This window comes from Tripterygium wilfordii, chromosome 7 (assembly GCF_013401445.1).
Source record: "Tripterygium wilfordii isolate XIE 37 chromosome 7, ASM1340144v1, whole genome shotgun sequence".
NCBI lineage: Eukaryota > Viridiplantae > Streptophyta > Magnoliopsida > Celastrales > Celastraceae > Tripterygium > Tripterygium wilfordii.
The window spans coordinates 4,781,792-4,801,447 of NC_052238.1; the positions used below are offsets into that span (position 1 = coordinate 4,781,792).

At 36.8% G+C, this 19,656-nt stretch overlaps 3 protein-coding genes across 8 annotated transcripts; 2 read left to right on the forward strand and 1 right to left on the reverse strand.

Annotated features, from left to right (window-relative positions):
* The first annotated feature begins 1,410 nt into the window (after positions 1-1,410).
* On the forward strand, positions 1,411-5,112 carry LOC120001847 (nicotinate-nucleotide pyrophosphorylase [carboxylating], chloroplastic-like). Of its 5 annotated transcripts, none has more exons than XM_038850341.1 (6): positions 1,413-1,640; positions 2,866-3,218; positions 3,611-3,678; positions 4,448-4,549; positions 4,661-4,695; positions 4,820-5,112. In XM_038850341.1, coding segments are annotated over exons 2-5 (306 nt in total). In that variant the 5' UTR covers positions 1,413-1,640; positions 2,866-3,083; the 3' UTR covers positions 4,662-4,695; positions 4,820-5,112. The 5 variants fall into 5 exon arrangements, 3 of the variants coding, with proteins under 3 accessions (XP_038706267.1, XP_038706269.1, XP_038706268.1); XM_038850340.1 differs by having other exon boundaries at positions 1,415-1,640; positions 4,823-5,112; XR_005469047.1 differs by having other exon boundaries at positions 1,411-1,640; positions 4,448-4,695.
* A 1,889-nt stretch (positions 5,113-7,001) lies between these two features.
* Positions 7,002-16,171, forward strand: LOC120002042 (putative 1-phosphatidylinositol-3-phosphate 5-kinase FAB1C). The gene is made up of 11 exons (XM_038850598.1): positions 7,002-8,639; positions 8,878-9,663; positions 9,761-9,914; positions 10,007-10,351; positions 11,131-11,802; positions 11,889-12,220; positions 12,300-12,423; positions 12,531-12,695; positions 12,841-14,370; positions 14,454-14,720; positions 15,581-16,171. The coding sequence occupies exons 1-11, from the start codon at positions 8,086-8,088 to the stop codon at positions 15,833-15,835; spliced, it is 5,184 nt and encodes a 1,727-aa protein (XP_038706526.1). The 5' UTR covers positions 7,002-8,085; the 3' UTR covers positions 15,836-16,171.
* Positions 16,172-16,474: 303 nt separating this feature from the next.
* On the reverse strand, positions 16,475-19,510 carry LOC120002043 (uncharacterized protein At1g66480-like). 2 transcript variants are annotated; one of them, XM_038850599.1, is made up of 2 exons: positions 18,825-19,510; positions 16,475-16,807 (listed from the first exon to the last, which is right to left on the reverse strand). In XM_038850599.1, the coding sequence occupies exons 1-2, from the start codon at positions 19,407-19,409 to the stop codon at positions 16,727-16,729; spliced, it is 666 nt and encodes a 221-aa protein (XP_038706527.1). In that variant the 5' UTR covers positions 19,410-19,510; the 3' UTR covers positions 16,475-16,726. The 2 variants fall into 2 exon arrangements, with proteins under 2 accessions (XP_038706527.1, XP_038706528.1); XM_038850600.1 differs by having other exon boundaries at positions 16,475-16,792; positions 18,825-19,502.
* Between the last annotated feature and the right edge of the window lie 146 nt (positions 19,511-19,656).

Consider the following 19,656-nt stretch of genomic DNA (forward strand, 5'->3'; position numbering starts at 1 on the left):
TTTTGTATAAGGGTATATAGTTTGTAATTTCAGGTGCCTGGGTACATGGTATTTAAGGGTTAAAACCCTAGCCGAATGAACTATTGAAATTTCTATATTGAAAATGTCATGGACGTACGCAAATTACCGAACCAGGTAAATTATGTATTCTTCTCTTCTCTCTTACCTTTTCGATTGCTTCTGTATATTGTTCTATCATTTGTGATTCTTTGTCGAGAACGTGTTTTGCAACAGCATGTATGTATGTTTTCTAATTGGAAAAAAAAGAATTATAAACTTGAATATGTAATAGCAGCCAATGTAGAACACATATAGTAAGCATTGATTGTGGGTTTTTTATATATATATTTTTTCCCATAATCAGGTCCGACCAATAACATAAATTAATTTCTTTATGTGATAATTCGATAAATAACATTAAAATTCGTTGGTTTGAAGCTCCGCAATATTTGACAATAGTTGAATGGTGGATAGATTGTGAGGGTGTTAAAATGTTGAGTATTCCAAGATGCTCTAAAACGTGCCAATTATTTGTGTTTTATGTAGGGAGTTTCCTAGAAGCACTCTACAGTTCATTATTCTCATTTGATGTCCCTTTATAACATATATCCCGTTTGCCGTTTGCCGTTTGGTAAACCATTTGAAGTAGCATATATGTTAACTTCAACAATTAAACATCAGTGATATGAAAGGGGTGTTTATTAAACTATAAAAGAAGCATTTCAGTGCTATTTTCTGAAATTGTTTCTCCGCATAGAGCATTTGAGATTTCTGACCCCCAAATATCTGAAATAACCTTCATTTTTCAGTCATATTTTGAAGATACGCTTCTCGTAATACTCTTTTGTGTAATTTGACACAACATATATACTAGCATTTTAAACAATATTCTAAAATCAATATATGTATGCTAAATTTTAAATTGTTCCTCAAACAGACCATATATGTTTTTTTAAACCGAAAATAACACTATACAAACTTGTTATTTGGACATCTTACGCCTAAACTCGAGTCATTAGGCCTGTGTGCACAGAAATTTTCCATCTGACGACAAAGTAAATAGTTGGGTAAAAACTCATCTCATGGCCATCATGATATTGTTACTAGTGGGAATCGAACTTAAGATCTCCCAAGTTCATACGGTTTGATCCCGGAGAGATTTTTTTTTGTTTGGGTTGTGTTAACATTTTTTTTTTGAAAGGTCAAATTGACCTTTTTATTTTGTTTAGCATGGTCTGGCAAAATCTTTCTGTGTTTACGAAAGCTACGAAGTTTTGATGAGAACTTTAATCTTGGACTTTTGATTTAGGCCTCGCCACGGCACTTAATCCGGCCCATTAGTGAAATTGGAGATTTAATTTGAATACAGATCATGAGTCATGACGTACGTTTTAAAATGTACAGATATGAAATCTGAAGCGCAATCGCGAATCAACAAATAATTTTCAAATTTTTACATGTTTTCTTTCTGTATATCTGGAATCTGGATAATGGAGTATAGAATTGCGATTTCGGGGAGGTGGGTTTCCTGTCAAGAGAAAGGCATCAACTTTGACTCTTCCCTGTCTCTCAGTCAGCAACACAAACACAAGCCCTGCAACTTCTACTCTGCAGTCTGCCCCAACTCACTCCTCTTTCAGGTATAATTTCAACAATTCTTCTTCATCTCTGTCTTATTTACGCATATTGAATCTCAAACTCTGCTCTGTTCATTTTCTCGTCACTCAATTTCTGGATTAGCAACCAACCAAGCTAATGATATTACAGTTAGGTAGAAGATAAGCTATTTGTGATAATGTAACCACTCTGTGTAGAACCTCACACAACAGGAAATTTTCTTTTTGTTTTGAAGTTTTTTGAATGAGAATTCATTATGTATTTTAGAGGTCAACCCGAAGCATTTTAGCTTTGCACGTCTAATGATTTGGGTCATGCCCTGAATCATGTTTGATACTGCCTCACTGTCATATTTTACTGGAATGCGATGGTTTTGAGAACACAACAAACAAATAACTCAGTTGAGGTTTAGTTGCTTATAAATCTCTTGCAGGAACTCTGGAACTGTAATGAATTTGACACCATATAGTATTTTCTATTTGTGCGGTTTGGTTTTGAGAGAACTTTAAATGATATTGGGTGTTTGGAAATTAGATTAGGATTATTGTAGTTGTAGAATTCGATGCATATGGTACGTGGGTACTAGCTGTCCCATTTCTTTGCGTAAATATTTTTCATACAAAACTTTTCCCATGAGTTCTTGATTTGTGTAAATTCATCCCCTTAAAAAAGGTAAACAACTCCCATGCACAAGCCTCCTACAATAGGTAGGGTCGGGGATAGACATGATGTACGCATATCTTATACTCACATAATATGTGGACAAGCTATTCCCCAAAATGTCTAAAATTGTTTTTGGGACATGTACCATTGTGTACTTTGTTAAGACATGCTTGATATGAGCTTACCTGGTCATGATATGTGGACAACCAAGAATTATGTAGATGCACGTGGAAGCTCTGGTACCTATTTTGGTTACTTCAAAGAGTTAATGAAAACAAATTTCTTTATCAAAAATACTAATTGATGCTGGTTTAAACCGTGGGACCAATGCAGGCAGATTGTTAGAATGTCTGATTTAGTCAGAACTCTGGAATATCAATGGATTCGATGGCAATAAAGCCACCTTTTTCATCATAACTATGATATGAAAGAGTTCCATCAAGCTAGCTTTTACCGTAGATTCAGGAAATGAAGTTTATCTTCGGTTTCTCTTCGTCAGTCTAACATTATCAATTGTTTTTAGTGGTTTAATATCTTCTTTGTCTAACTTTTGATTTTGAGACTGTTTAAATTATGTTTATACAGATCTTTGTAATTTTCCGTATATGCAAACAGTAAGGATCCTATAACAGGTTCTGATATTCCTTGATAATTACCATATACGGGAAATCGGGGAAAAGCTCCTACAAACTGGCGGATTGTTAGGATGTCTGCATATTTAACCAAAAATCATGAAAGATAAATCAATTCAATGGTAGTAAAGCCTCCTCAGGATCCTATATCAATAGCTGGAGGTATTATACATGCCATCAGAGCTAAAATCTTCATTGACCTGGATAATGTTGGATGATATGGTTGTACCACTGCCAAATGGAGATTTTGATGTGTCTATGCTTAAGGAAGCTGTGGAATGGATCAATGGGAGATTTGAGACGGAGGTACTTCCGATGTCCGTTGAATATTTATCATCTTGTTGAATACCTTGTTCTTTAGTTATCTACATAACTCTGAGAAACATTACTGCTGTTGTCTGTTACATTTTCTCTCTGCTGACGCAGATAAACCTTTTTCATATTCTGTTTAGTATTGATCTTGCACATCTTATCTGATATGCTTATAGTTTCCGAGGCCTGTCTCTTTTAAGTAAATTTAGACTCAATTCTCAGAGTGTCTGCTAACTATTCATTTTGGGGCATCCCAGTGCAATTTTTGGCATTACCAGATATTCTGAATGTTATTGACTTGACCTAGAATATCTGCTGCTTGCTCTGATTTTATTTGGCACTTCACTAATATACAGAATTTGTGATTTCTTTATTCATTCTGGCAGGCATCAAGCAATGTTACTCTAGAAACAGTACACAAAATCCGACAAACAGGGGTGACCAACATTTCTAGGTAAAATTGCAACTTTTTTTTTTTTCCCAGAGTTTTTAATGTTTCGAGGCTATTCAGCCTGTTCCATCAAGGTACTTATGCTAAGCGGGAAATCTAATTGACCTCCTATCCTTTTTGTGATAGCACAACCTTCGGTAAAAAGATAATATTAACCTTCAAGAGCATATCGAATACTACATCCCTTACAATTTCAGCCCATCCATCTCATGAAATAGAAAAACAACCCATGCATTGGATATAGTAATCGGTAATCTCTCTGTGTCATAGCACTTCTTTCACTTTGAAAGCATATAAATCACTCCTTAGAGAAATGGTATATGGTTTCTGATTTAGATATATGCTTTTAGGCGTGCTCAAACATGAATGATTTGTTTTTTCATTCGTGGATAGTTGGATTAGCATAAGTACACGACTACAATATTCCCCACTTCATTGATAGATGATACCGAATGTACAGCCCAAACCAATGAGCTGTTTAATCTCTGCGACTAAAGCAACTGTTTGCATCTCACAGAATCACTTCTCTTGACTTGGATATGGTGAAATGGGCCTTGGGCTACAAGAAAGTAGTAGTCAACATTTCTTATCTTGCTTTCGCGGTCTCTTCATCACATGGATGTGAAATAAACTTAGTTTTCACCCCTTAAACTTGAACCTTCCATAGACGAGTCTGGGTTGCGTAAAACCCTTTTATATTTCACATTAGCACGTCTCTGGAAAATCATAAGATAGTGGAAGAAAAGTTAAGCTTTTTTGTTGATTCTTGCAGTGATGTACCGACTCATTCTGTAAAAGCACTTGACGTCTCCCTCAAAACTGATACAGAGCTGGGCCTTCAAGTTGGACGGGAGTACAAAGCGAGCATGATTTGGTTTGCACTACATTTTCTATCTTTCTTTGATGAAATATCCAACTTTCTCAAGTGTTCATGACTATGAAAATAGGGGAATAAAAGGGTAACCACCTTTTGTGTTTCTCTCAGATAGTCAGATTGTTTGAGCTGAAGGAATCTCTTTGGTTAGTTCACTCTTCCTTGCTGATAATATATTGGTAGTTGTTAGATTTGATTAAATTGCCGTAAAGTTTGATAAAGATTTCCTCTAATGTATAAAATCCTCCTAATTTTTCTTTGTATCCACAGCAGCAGCCAGCCTTGAAAATGAATCTGAATGTGAAGTCCACCAAATTTGGTCTCTACTTTTCTTTTTTTCTTTTTGCTTTTTTAACAAGCCAGTACTCTTGTTTCTCCAAATCATAAAGGCTAAATCTCTAGACTTTCTTTTGTTTTGACGATGAAACACTTGATGACCATTCTTCAACTTCTTCCTAGTATACTCTTCATGGTTTTCCATGGGAAATTTCGACTGGAAAAAGGCTGCTGCTCATATGTTTCAAACTTTCTATTTTGCAATCTAACTTAAATCGTACAGTCTATCACCGCCCACCTCTATATATCAATAAGCTTTGATGTGGAAGTGCTTATATATAATTATGTATGTAGCATAGTAGTTGGTCCATTAATGGAAAAAAATCAAAAGCACAGGAAAAGTACATACGTATAGAAGAATCAAAGCAATCTTAGTAATTAAAAAAAAGGATCAACATATATACTAGTAGACAATTCTGACATGCCAAACATGAGCTACCAACTGCTAGGCCCTTTGGAATCTCCCTTAATCAAGCAAGACTCAAGAAGATTAAGAAGTCTCAACTATCAATGATCCGAATATAATTTCGTCTAAGCATAGTACTCTAACAACATTTAATTTTTTTGGATATTGGAGTATACTTAAATGAATAAATCTATCATTGCCGAACACGTAAACTTTTTTTTAGTAACCGAGAACGAAATCATACAAACTTGTATTTTGAAGATCTGATATATATGCATATAAACTCGGACTAGTTAAGTCGTGCAAAACTTCAAAACAAGAGTATTACTCGCATGAGAATCGAGCGCAGGAGCCCAACACGTTAACCTTATTGGGTTGGAAGTCATAGTTTACATTCAGCCAGAAAGATACCAATTTCAATTGCTACTTATCTTTGAAAAATCCTTTCCATATGTGCTGACTGGTAGTTATCAATTAACATGAAGCTCTTTGAAAAAAGTAATATAAGAAGAGTCATTCTAACCAGGCATGACAAATAAGTCCATAATCCCTCCCTTGAAAAAGGCCAATTATCATGCCAAAACAACCAAATAGTGCTTGCAATCGCATGCACTTTCATCACTAAATATATGATCGAGATGTTTACCAAATGATTCAAAAGAGAAAAACAAAAAATTGAAGATGGGAGAGTTTTATGCACCAATTGCACAATAATACACTTCTCTACCCGCAAGTAATTCCCCAACCACCATAGTAAGACAACAAATGTTATAGTGCCTAATTCAACTTTTCTGGCTTTAGGTCCAATTTTTTTCCCAAAAGTGGACAATGACACAATGGCAACATCATAGCTTCCCTAAGAATTTTGTGCTCTAATAACAAATCTAAATCAATTTGGACTTGCGATAATGACCACTATCAAGATACCATTCGAGTTCATATACACAATGAAAGTAGTTTATTTGTATTCGTACAACTCCAATAATTTGGGCCGATTATCCTATTCTCTCTATTAGAATTTTCAACCCAATTCACAATTCACAGTAACAATATTGTTCGCTTTGTTACTTTGTGATACATTGGGCCCGCATGGTTTTGTGCTCTTGTAGACAGCAACAATATTATCCGCTTTGAAATATATCGAGTCCGTATGACTTTGCCTTCATTAGGAATTATATGTAGGAGTGTTTATCATCTGGGTGATAACTTATTAGTGAGAAAAATCCTAAATTGCATTCTCATTGAGAGCAATAAATTTGTGCGTATATGATTGAAGGCCTAAATTTATACTTATATTGAATGTCCAAAATACAAATTTGTATGATATCGTTATAGGTGAAAAAAAAAAAGTGTTTTCCATCCAAATTAAGCACTTGATATTTGGTACTTGGGAAGTGTGATTGGAATTTAGTGATTAGTTTTATAATCTTAATCATGACCTTAATTTGTCATTAAGCAATACAAGTTGCATTAAGCACGTGCACCTCAGTAAATGCGTGCGAGTGAAGAAAATAAATTAATGGAGTATTCAATATTCTCAGGAGGTGCTAACTGGTGAAGGCGCCATTAAAAATTAATTATAATTAAAATAAATAAAATCCGTCCTTACGAAGGATGCTGACCAATCAACATTAAAAGAGTTTCAGATAATACAGATATTAAATTAACAAAAATACAAAGAATGACAGACATTAACGGCGCACGAAAAAAGGGGGAAAAGCCCTTATAAACCCTAAGAACAAATGCATTGAACCAGTAATTAATCAAAGAGAGAGAAGTAGATGGCGAAGGACGCAAAGGAGAGAGAAAGGGTATGTGCGTGTGTCAGTGTGCTTTAATTGAAAACCAATCGATATATACATATTAAAGTGTGTAGAGTATTTTAATAATTAATATAATAATAAATGATAAAGAGTTGGAGAGAGTTGTGAAGGGGGACGATGAAAGTAAGGTATCCGGGAAAGATGGAAGAGGAAGGTGTTGTTATAGATATGCGAGCCGATTCCGGTAGAAAAGGAACCTTCCCTGTACTTCTTCTCTTCCTCCTTTTGATCCTCATTTTGCCTCGTATTTAATCTTTCTCTCTCTTTCTTTTCTTCGAACAGTTGGTGTTTACTCTGCCTTTTGTGACTTTTTTTTTTGGGTTCTTGATTGAGTAATATATAATTTGATTTTGACTTTGATTAGAGGGGTTTTCTTGCTTGGTGTTTGGTTTATCGCTGTGTGGTGTTTCTTGTAGTGATGCGACAGTCGGTCCATGGACGCATTCTTGATGGTTCTGGATTAGGCTAGCTGTCCATTACCGTCTCTCTGAGATTTAGGATTTCTAGGGTTCCTTCTTTATTGATTCTACGAAGGGAAACTCTGTTCCTGTGGATATTGTGACAAATCTGTTGTTCTATTGTGATACGATTTCGTGTATATACTATCAAGATTTGTGAACGGATTTCCCCCCTCGTGTTCCTCCTTGGATGTATTTTATGGTTCTAGGAGGATTTTATTTCTCTTTTTAAACCCATTTGAACCGGGAAACTCCTAAATTGTAAGTTTCTCACACACTGAAATTGCCACCCATCATTATTATTGTGGGTGTTACTTTTTATCATACCAATCTTTTATTGAATTCATAAACTAAGGATTCAAGTCTACTTGAGTCTTAGATTTTGTTTCTTTTTTTTTTCTGGAAAAGAAAAATACTGAATTTAGCCATTTAGGAGATGATTGAACAAAGAAAGCTTTAGAGTATACTGAAGAGGTGGAACTGGTTTTGACTATTGTGGGGTAATTACTTTCTATGGGAATACGCGATCCTTCAATAATAAATCTATTGGAGAAGGTTAGGTCTTGGATTTCCTGGGGAACAAGTGATCAACCACGTTTGTCTCGTGATTTTGAAATGCCCAATAACGCTGGAAAAATGTGTTGTGAGTGTGAAACAAAATTCACCCAGTTTTCTAATGAATACCATTGCGAAAGCTGTGGTCGCTGGTTTTGTGCCAAGTGTCTATGGGGCTGTGAATCAGATAATGCCAAGAATTTCGACGGTGGAGATAACCTTAGGTCTTGCAAGTTCTGTGATGGGATTCATTTAACGCATGAAGACAGGAGGAAGTACAGCGAGAAAGTGCATCCTTTTAGGTCTCCCCGGGATAGCCCTGAACCACCATCACCTTGTTTCAGTGGTGAAAAAATGGATTGTTCCATGAGTAGCAAATTGATCCAGAATGATCGTCTTGCCCACTATCTTGAGATACAGAATTATGGATACTCTGCTCTTGCAGCAACTGGCAAGAGTATAACCTCATTTAGCAATCACCTTCCTCCAAAGAATGTTGACTCTTCTAGCAGGTATCCTTTTATTGCTATTGTATACATCACGGTTATTTTGCATGCAAGTGAAAATTTGATATTTGAATTGGCGTATGGACTCGTTTGGAGAAATTCAATTATGAAAGTCCAAATATGTCGAGATAAACTCTAAGGCGCAAAATTAGGCATGATATCTTTTGGCGATTTTTCTTTGTTTCGAACCTTTTTTTTCCCCCTCTTCTGGTGAGTGACATTTAATGTCTATTTACTGATGTAGGAGCAATGGAGAGTCGGAGAATTCGGTGAAGCATTACTTCAGCCAATCAAGTGAATACTGTCATGATGTTTCGGATGTAGATTCAGGAACTGCTAGTGCTAGGCATGAATTTTACTTTCAGTCAGTTGGAACAAGTCCTTCAGACAGCCCCTCTAGGATTAATTTTAGTCCTAATAGGGCCGCACATTCTGTACAGAGTGCGCAAGAAGGTAGACCTATGTTAATCTCTGAGAAAAAAGGTCCCTTCGATCAGGAAACCATGGCTGTTTCAAGAAGGTCTGATGATCCAGAATATACAGATGATTACTCTGATGAGTCATCGTTTTTGCAGCATCAATTTCAGAAGTCCAAAAAGCTATTAGATTTTGAAAATAATGATCTTCTCTGGTTTCCTCCACCCCCTGATAATGAAAATGATGAGGCAGATAGTAATTTCTTTTCTTATGACGATGAAGACGATGATATTGGGGACACAGGCGCAATGTTCTCATCCAGTAGTAGCCTTTCTGGCATGTTCCCTGCTAAAGAGAAGCAGAATGAGGGTAACGAGGAACCACTTCGAGCTGTGGTTCAGGGGCATTTTAGGGCTCTTGTGTCTCAGCTCTTACAGGGGGAGGGAATCAAAGTCAGCAAAGAGGAGAGCATTGAGGACTGGCTTGATATACTTACAACAATCGCTTGGCAAGCAGCAAATTATGTTAAACCAGATACTAGCAGAGGAGGTAGTATGGATCCTGGTGATTATGTAAAAGTCAAATGTATTGCCGCAGGAAGTCGAAGTGATAGGTATGACATGTTTAAAGTTATTGTATGAGTTGTGCATTTAAATACTCTGGATCTTTATCTTGTGCATCTATTATTTATTTACTTTCTGTTTCTGCAGTGCTCTTGTCAGGGGAATTGTTTGTACAAAAAACATAAAGCACAAGCGCATGACCACAGAATACAAAAATCCGAGGTTACTTCTTTTGGGGGGAGCACTAGAATCTCAGAGTGTCTCAAATCAGCTGGCATCTTTCAACACATTAATGCAACAGGTTATTTCTTAAAGTGCTGATGCTTTCTGACTTTCTGTTTGGGGGGTTAAATGAAAGTAGCTGAAATGAAGCTGATGTCTTTTGTTGAACAGGAAAATGACCATCTGAAGATGATAATGTCAAAGATTGAGGCTCTTCGCCCCAATGTTCTGCTGGTGGAAAAGACTGTCTCTCCACGTGCCCAAGAGTATCTTCTTGCAAAGGAAATTTCTTTAGTGCTTAATGTGAAGAGGCCATTACTGGAGCGTATAGCCCGTTGCACTGGTGCTCTTATCAGTCCGTCCATAGATAGCATCTCTATAACACGATTGGGACACTGTGAATTGTTCCGATTAGAGAAAGTGTCTGAAGAGCATGAGATTCCCAATCAGTTCAACAAAAAAACTTCTAAAACATTGATGTTTTTTGAAGGGTGTCCAAGGCGATTAGGTTGCACGGTAAAGTGTTTTATAATTTGGTACTTGAACTGTTAATGCATTTTTCTTTTTACCAAAATGGATGTATGATTGACTTTTCTTGCCCTTGTCTTTTAAATTAGGAGCCGTGTTACTTTCCGTCTTGAACTTCCCCCAAATGCTTTGGAAGTATTTGCATGGTATACAGCTTAGAGAATTTGGATGGATTTTGATTCAGTCTTTGTTTTATGTCTCTAACTATCTCTAATACTCATAGTTGGATCTAGTCAGAAAATGGTTGAATTGAGTTTGTATCATTGATCAATTTGTTTGCAAGTGCAATGAATATTTTATTGAAAATGATTGGATATGACTATATGAGTGTTTGGGCTTCAAAATAATATATTTCTGCTGTAGGGATTATTGTTTAGAGTGTTAAGATTAGTTACTTTGTCATTCAACCCAACAAGTTATTTTACATCATTTATACATATTGATATTCTAACACTCCCCCTCACGCGTGGGCTGGGCGATCCGACGGGCCAAAAAAATGTGCACAACAAACGAGACCCAACACTAGGGCTACTCTCACACATATTAAGATTAGTTACTTTGCCATTCAACCCAATAAGTTAACATGTTGGGTTGGGCATTTCACATCATTTATACATATTCTAACATAGATCATACATGATGAAGTGATTAAGTTTGTCAATTGCTTTAATATTAATTGGTCTTTCTGAATGGCTTTGGCAACCAGGTTCTTAGTTGGCGACCTTTTTCATCCTCTTTCTTTGGTTTCAATGTGGTTACCTATGCAGGTCCTGCTAAGGGGAGCTTGCCATGAAGAGCTAAAGAAAGTTAAACATGTTGTTCAATATGCGGTTTTTGCAGCCTATCACTTATCTCTGGAAACTTCGTTTCTTGCTGATGAAGGGGCTATTCTGCCTAAAATGACATTGAGACGCCCAATAACCATACCAGAGAAGACAACTACTGATACTTCCATATCAATCATCCCTGCCCCTATTGCTGCAAGGAATTCTCAAGTGGCCAAAGCTTCTGGCCACGATGAAGGAATTGTTTGTCATGCAGTATCTGAGTTATGTTCTGAGTGCTTTGATCCTGGTTATTGTGGGGTAGGAGATGTGATGTTTGATGCACATGGTGATGAGTTAGCACATGATGTGGCATGGGATTCATCTTCTTGGATTCAAGGCAAAGAGTTAAAGGATTCTGCCCTACCAACTCAAGAGGAGAGGCAATTTGAGGAAATCCATGAACAGACAAGATCTGACAGAACTGAGGAAGGTGAAGTCTTCAGCAAGTATTTCTCCTCCACTGATAATCATCAGAGCATATTGGTATACTTCTCAAGTCGCTGTGTACTGAAAGGAAGTGTATGTGAACGCTCTCGACTCTTGCGAATAAAGTTCTATGGCTGTTTTGACAAGCCACTTGGAAGATATCTTCGTGATGACCTGTTCAATCAGGTAAGCTATTTTTGGTTTTGTTATATTTCTGAAAGTCTTTTCATGTGGTAGAATATTATGAATTAATAGGATTTACCATTGTCCAGACTTCATGCTGTCAGTCATGTAAAGAGCCGGTTGATGCCCATGTCCTGTGTTATACCCATCAGCAAGGAAATCTTACGATCAATGTTAGACGCCTTTCATCTATAAAGCTGCCTGGAGAACAGGATGGTAGAATATGGATGTGGCATCGATGCCTAAGGTGTGCTCATATAGATGGAGTCCCACCAGCAACTCGTCGGGTGGTTATGTCTGATGCTGCCTGGGGGCTTTCTTTTGGAAAGTTCTTGGAGCTTAGCTTTTCAAACCATGCTACCGCCAATCGTGTTGCACCTTGTGGTCATTCATTGCAAAGAGACTGCCTTCGTTACTATGGGTAATTTCAGTGAAGTCTGGTCTTAATTAGCGCTTGATGTTTGAGTATTCTGGTGATCAATTAAAGTGTGACTGAACAGGTTTGGAAGCATGGTTGCATTCTTCCGCTACTCTCCTATTGACATTCTTTCCGTCTATTTGCCTCCATCAGTACTCGAATTCAATCTTATTCAACAAGAGTGGATAAGAAAAGAGGCGGCAGAGGTAATTTTGAGATATTAGATTGCAAGTTGCATCTTTCCTGATGTAAGTAACCTGTTTAGTAATTTCCGCAAGATAGTTGTTCATTCCACTTCCTATGTTTTTTGCAGCTTATGCATGAAATGGAAACGTTCTACTCGGAGTTGTCTTGTATCCTTGACAGCATGGAACAGAGAAGTAGATGTATTGGACATGAATCATCAGACATGAGCGAGATACAGACTCACATTATGGAGCTGAAAGACATGCTTAAAAAGGAAATAAGTGATTATTATGTAAGCCCGATTTTAGCATCATCCATCGATCATTCTTCTTGCAGTTTTCAAAAGTGCCTGCCCTGATATATATAACTTGATATTTTGATATTTTTCTTGTTTTATATGGTGGATATGCTCTTTTAAATTTTATTATCTTAAATAGGGTTTGCTACAACATGCTGTTATGGACACATCACAACTGGATCAAACAGCAATGGACATTCTAGAACTGAATCGCTTGAGACGTGAACTTTTAGTTGGTTCTCATGTTTGGGATCGTCAGCTTTATACACTCAACTCTTTACTTGAAACAAATTATGGAGTCCTGGGTATGGGAGAGGACGCATCTCATGCCCAGCCGAAAGAATCGAGTGATCCATTGTGTAAGGATGATGAGAGTAACAATGGTAACGAAGAAAATGTCTCAACAGCTACAAAATTTTCTCCCCCTCCTGAGAATGATGTAGAGCCAGAGCTGAAGGACCCTAGTTTAAAACCCTTTGAACCATCAATTCTTGAGGACTTGATGCTGCCTTCAAGTGAGCTTGTCAGGGAAAATGAAATACATTCAGATGGGGATATTGCTGGCAGTAATAGATGGCTTGAAAATGCGCTCTCTGATGCATCCATTCTGTCTGAAAAAATAGATTCTGCATGGACGGGTAGTGACCTTTCAACAAAAGTTCAGCTTGCACAGGCACATCAGATGGAAGGACTCCAAGTTAATTCCGTCAGGCAGCTTAGTCAAAATGATAATCCTTCTTTTAAAAGGGTGATGTCACCAATGAGATTTCATTCATTTGATTCTGCACTAAGACTAAAAGAAAGAATCCACAAAGGATTGCCACCCTCTTTATTGCATTTGTCGGCAGTTAGATCATTCCATGCTTCTGGAGACTACCGGACTATGCTGAGAGATCCTGTTTCTAGTGTGATGAGGAGCTACTCGCAAACATTGCCATTGGAGGTGCAAAAGTTGAACTCATTACCAAGTTCCAATCCCTCCATTACTTATGTCTCTAATATGACTGGAGGTGCCCGATTGCTACTTCCTAAGAGGAGCAACAACAATATTGTTGTTGCTGTTTATGACAATGATCCTGCTAGCATAGTATCATATGCCCTTAGTTCTAAGGAATATGATGATTGGGTTGCAAATAGGTCGAATGAGCATGATGGAAAGTGGAGCACAAACGAGAGCTTCAAAGAAGAGTCTGCATCTTCTGCGTTTTCTGCTTGGCAATCCTTTGGCTCCCTGGATGTGGATTATATGCATTCTGGAAGTTATGCTTCTGAAGACACTTCATCCATGGGTATGTTGTTTATGGAATCCAGAAAGTCACCACATTTAACGATTTCTTTTGCTGATGAATCTGCAAGTGCTGGAGGCAAAGCGAAGTTTTCTGTTACCTGTTATTTTGCAAAGCAGTTTGACTCTCTTAGAAAGAAATGCTGCCTTAGTGATGTTGATTTTGTACGTTCATTGAGCCGTTGCAAGAGATGGAGTGCGGAAGGGGGAAAAAGCAATGTATATTTTGCCAAGTCATTGGATGAGAGATTCATTATAAAACAAGTAAAAAAGACAGAACTAGAATCCTTTGAGGAATTTGCACCAGAGTACTTCAAATATTTAATGCACTCTCTTAGCACGGGAAGTCCAACTTGTCTTGCTAAAGTTATTGGTATTTATCAGGTAATACATCATTCCTTGCATGTATGAGGACTCAGGACTGGCCCAATGATCTTTTTTTTCCTCATTAACTGGTATTATGGCAGGTCACTATAAAGCACCTGAAAGGCGGCAAGGAAACAAAAATGGATTTGTTGGTGATGGAAAACCTTTTTTTCAGGAGAAATGTCACGAGAGTCTATGATCTTAAGGGCTCTGCACGAGCTCGTTACAATCCAGATACCACAGGGACAAACAGAGTATTGCTAGATATGAATCTGGTAGAGACACTGCGCACAGAACCCATTTTCCTGGGGAACAAGGCCAAGCGAAACCTGGAGAGAGCTATATGGAATGATACATCCTTCTTGGCGGTAAAACTTCATCTCTTATATTTTTGATGTCTCATTTGTATATCTTATTCTCAAATTCTCTTCCCCTTTTGGTATATTTCTAGATCTGAATTCCATCTTCTCCCCAATTTCATTTTTGTTTTGTTCCAGGCCAAAATTAAAGTAAATTGAGAGCAATTGATCTGAATGGCATTTGAATTCTTGTAGCCTTCAATTGAGAAATATTCAGCTTTTCTTCCCTCGTATTCGACCGTAGAAGCATTTTTTGAACATGCCCCAGTAATAGGGATATTTGTTAGTATGTTGATGGTCAAAAACACCTCCAATGTGGTCTCCACAGGGAGAAGTGGTAAACCATCAACCTGTTAGATTCAGGTTTGAATCCCCTCTCCCCGCCAAAAATGGAAAAAAAAAACACTTTTTCAGACATGAAATATAACTGTTTTCCCCTGTTTTGATTTGATGTGAATGGTCAAAATTGTGTTTTTCCAATATTTCTTCAATGGATGAATAGTTGGAACTTTTACATTAAAAAAAGAAGAGAGAACATTTTGGTAAAATTATAACCGAAGTTCCCATCTGGAGTTGAAATACAAATCCTTAGGGAAGAATGGCATGTTCCAACATAGCTAAGTCCTCCATCATTTATCTTGCCTTCGATATTGTTGACTTTTGATTAATTGATATTTAAATATTTATTTGCCTCTAATAAAAAATGAAACCTGAGAAAGTTTGCACAGTTCTTTCTGCTTGGAAATCAGATTTCCACCCAGATCTGTTTAAACCGAATGAAGGGTATATGGAAAGTTTTGTTATATCTTCATTTATGTTCTCACTTTTTTTAATCCTTCTGTAAGATATCCTGTCTCTTGCATTTTCAGTCTGTTGATGTGATGGATTACTCGTTGCTGGTTGGTGTGGATGAGGAGCGCAAGGAGCTAGTGGCAGGGATAATTGATTTCGTGAGGCAATATACATGGGACAAGCATTTGGAAACGTGGGTCAAGGCATCTGGGATACTTGGAGGCCCCAAAAATGCTTCCCCAACGATTATTTCTCCCAAACAATACAAGAAAAGATTTCGAAAAGCAATGACTTCCTATTTTCTCTCAGTACCTGAACAATGGTCTTTATGAACTAAGCCATTGCATTCTTTTTGTTATTGACGCATTTGTTAATAGAGGTTTAGAGACTAAAAATGCAGATAAAAAATGGAGAACATGGAGATACTTTTCTTTCTGCTGAAAGCTTTTGCATGGGCATATATAGCCCAAAGAACTGTGCATAGAAGAGGGGGAATGTAAAATATCTTGTTGAGAGGTCATTGCACAGCCTTTTTTTATATATGTGCAACCACACCTCGAAGATAGCTCGAAATGACTTATTTGTAATGTACATTTATTGTTTTAATCTTGGCAGTTTAAAAGCAAGATTATTTCATGCAACTTATACAGATTTTGTTTGCTGATGAAGTTCCAATGGAAGTGCAGTGCATAGTGAAAAGTGTTCTGTTTTTTTTTTTTGGTTCTCGAGGTTTAGATGTGAAAGTTGGATGCTTTCATTATGTGATGTGAATCAAACCTTGGGTGGTGATTGCAGTTTTCAGTTCACATGTTCTTTTATATGTGAATCTTGTGTTATATGATAGATTCCTTTAGCTATGAGCAGACCAGAGAGCTGGAGGCAATCTCTGCCCAGAACCAGCCCTCAGCGTTGCGTCGTTTCGTTTCAGTTGGGTCTTTGGAAATTTAGTTGTTAGGGAAACAAGGAGGCTTGATATTGTTCTTCATTGACTTGCTAAGAAAAGATGTCTGATATAAAACAGGAAGTTATCATTCTCATATTGCCTGTCAAGGCTACATACCCATATAATACTCTAAAGCTCTTTCATTATCCTCAGCTACAAAACACTCTTCTATGTACAATAATGAGACATACAACAGCTTTGGTTGATGAGAACATGAAGGCTATCATTCTTCACTTCCACTCCACTCCACTTGATTAAAAATTAATGACCAACATTTCTACTAATAAGAAGCCACTGCGACTTGAATCTCTGCTTCTGTACTTGCTGGCAGGAAACTGACTCGCTTCTGTAAGGATAAGCATTCAAAACAAAATACAAAAATTAATGGACAGATTACCAGAATCTTAACAAAATAACAAAAACTTCAATTGTTTTTCCTTGTTCTATAGCTTCGAGCATCATCTGTTATCATACGAAATATGCCAGTTTAATTAGGTAGTGTTTGGCGCACCAATATATATATATATATAGACATACATACGTACATGCAAGCACGTCTAATGGCTAATGCACTCCCCAACTGACACATAAATTAAGAAATTCGTTGATGAGGGATGGCATACTAAGGAATAATAATCGGCCAAACGCCAAATGAAGTGTTGTACATTTATACGCAAGTCTACTCTGACGGGCCCACTCAAGTGGGCCTTAATTAGCAGAGGATAAGCCTTGGTTGGTTTGAGCCTTTAATGTGTGAGTAATGACCTATCCTATAAACGAATTTGAAGAAGGCAGGCTCTGACTATGATGCCGTTACGGTATCATTGAGACATGTACGCGGCATTACTAACGTCCTCATACTTTCAAGTTTCAAGGTCACCGCATGAAGTTTTCTTAAAACTTCCAAATTTTAAACCAACAAAACTTATGACCAGCACGTGACAAATTAAAGGTTCTGGAAAGTCAAGTTTTAAAATTCCACAATGGATTTGTAGCCGTCACAATTTGACTCGAATCAAAACTTTTCATTTAGTGTGAATGCATGTAAAAAAAGATGATGCCTTTGACTGTGTGTTAAAAGCTTTTAATTTTTTTAATAAGAATAATTTGAGTGTTAAACTCTTCCACTGAAAGGCAGTAAATATGATTTGGTTATTGGATAAGAATAATCATTAGCAAACAAAATACACTAAATTCCATTTACTTCCATGTCAAAGGATGAGACATCAAAGGTGTTCTTCTTTTGCTTTTTATGCAACTATGATTTTCTCCACTTTCACATCCATGAGACATCTTCAGTTTCACACATACCATCTACTAGCTAATTCACATGGCGGCTTCTTTTTTTGTTAAAATGAGAGATTTAAACCTTGATCACTAAGATTGATACACGTCATTTTTATCACTTCAACTAATGACTCGGGTAATTTACAAGACTTTTGATTCATGAGGGTGTCTTTAAAAAAATTTGTTCGGCTAGAATTTAGAGAAGGGTTTATCCTAACAACTTAATACCTAATTTTTCTTAGAATTTTATGATATATATGTGTGTATGTCAAAACTATTTTAGGCATAATTTCTGGCCTAAAACAGAAATATAGAAATAGAAGCTATAATATATAAGAGGTTCATAAACATTATTATAGAATTAGACCAAACTTTTAACGACTTTTTTCTCAAAAGAAAATTCCAGAGTAAAAGACTTTATGTAGAGTCTAAGTTAGGTATTATATGCAGTGACAAATTCAAGACCATTTCCCTTTCGAGACATAAGGAAAATGCCTCACCTACCCAACAAAAAAGAAGAAAAAAAAAAAAGCTTCACTTCCTAAGTTCCTATTCTATATATTTGTAGTATTTTTTTTTTAATTTGTAAACTCAAGAATCAAAAGTGTTCACACGACATAACCAAGTTGCCATTTGCCAACCCCCATCTTCTCTTCTTTTTTTGTCTGATAGAAAATACAATGTCATCACTTAAAATAACCCGTTCATTTGATTTTTTTTAAAAAAAAATTATTAATTTTTTAGTTTAAAATCATTTGTATTAGTAGTTACCATTATGGAATTATACAAAGTTAAACACATCAGTAGACCAAAACGAATGAAACTAGGCACGAAAACAGGATCAATGTAGAAGGTTAAAAAAAAACTAAAAAATGATAAGCATGATAGTGTTTTTTGTCTCAACTATCTTAAATATTGATATGAACGCACATGATCTATATGAAATTGTAGGTCTCATATATTTTATGTGATCTATATGAAATCATGTACGTCAATTTCAACATTTGAATAGCCAAGAGCCAAAAAAAAAATCAGAGATTTCAGAAAGAAACCAAAGCATATATATATATATTATATATATATATATATACCTGATCACTTGTCTTGCTAATCTTTTGACTCTTCCAATGCACTTGCTGTTGAATCTCATCATCATTTCCAGTATTTGCCACACAAAGATCCACAATCCTCGCAGCTGCATCAGCTTCATCTCTGCTTTCTTTAATCAGCCTCTCCACTTCCCCCTTCGGAAGTCTCAATTTCAACCTCATCACACCATTACTCTCGGTCTCATCAATGCAACTTCTAGTACTAGCACTACCACCACTAGGTTTAATGATGGACAAATCTGAAATTGATCTTCTAGACAACATGAGACTCTCAAGCCTGTCTTTAGCACTCATGTTGATCCCCGACCGAACCCTCCTCGGAACTTTCTCTGTCGGTGTCTTTGGCAACTCTACTAGGAAATACAGCCTCTTGGGTTCCAAGTTTTGGTGTGGTTCGAGCGGCTTCGCTCGGATGCCGTAGTGTTTAACCGACTCTGATTCTAGCAACACATGGCCTGGATAGTCCTTCACCACTTCAATTGCCTTCACTGGTGTCTTCAGCTTCATTGTTTCTCCGCTGATTTTCATGATTTTTGTTGTCTTTTTGCTTCCCAAAGAGTTCCCCATTTGTGGGTACTTGGTCTCTAATTTGGTTAAAGATAGTATATTACTAGCAAAGGTATATGAGGCTCTCAAAAGTAAGGAAGAGATTGGTATGTGTTGTGTTCATGACTTTTTATATGGGTGGTTGTGCTTAAAAGGGTCATTGGTCAATAAAGAAGGCAAAATTGGGCGAAGGTCACAGGCCCATCTTTGACAATTACCTTGAAGTACGTAGCCAGTCATTTTCAATCTCAAATTAACTATAACTCAG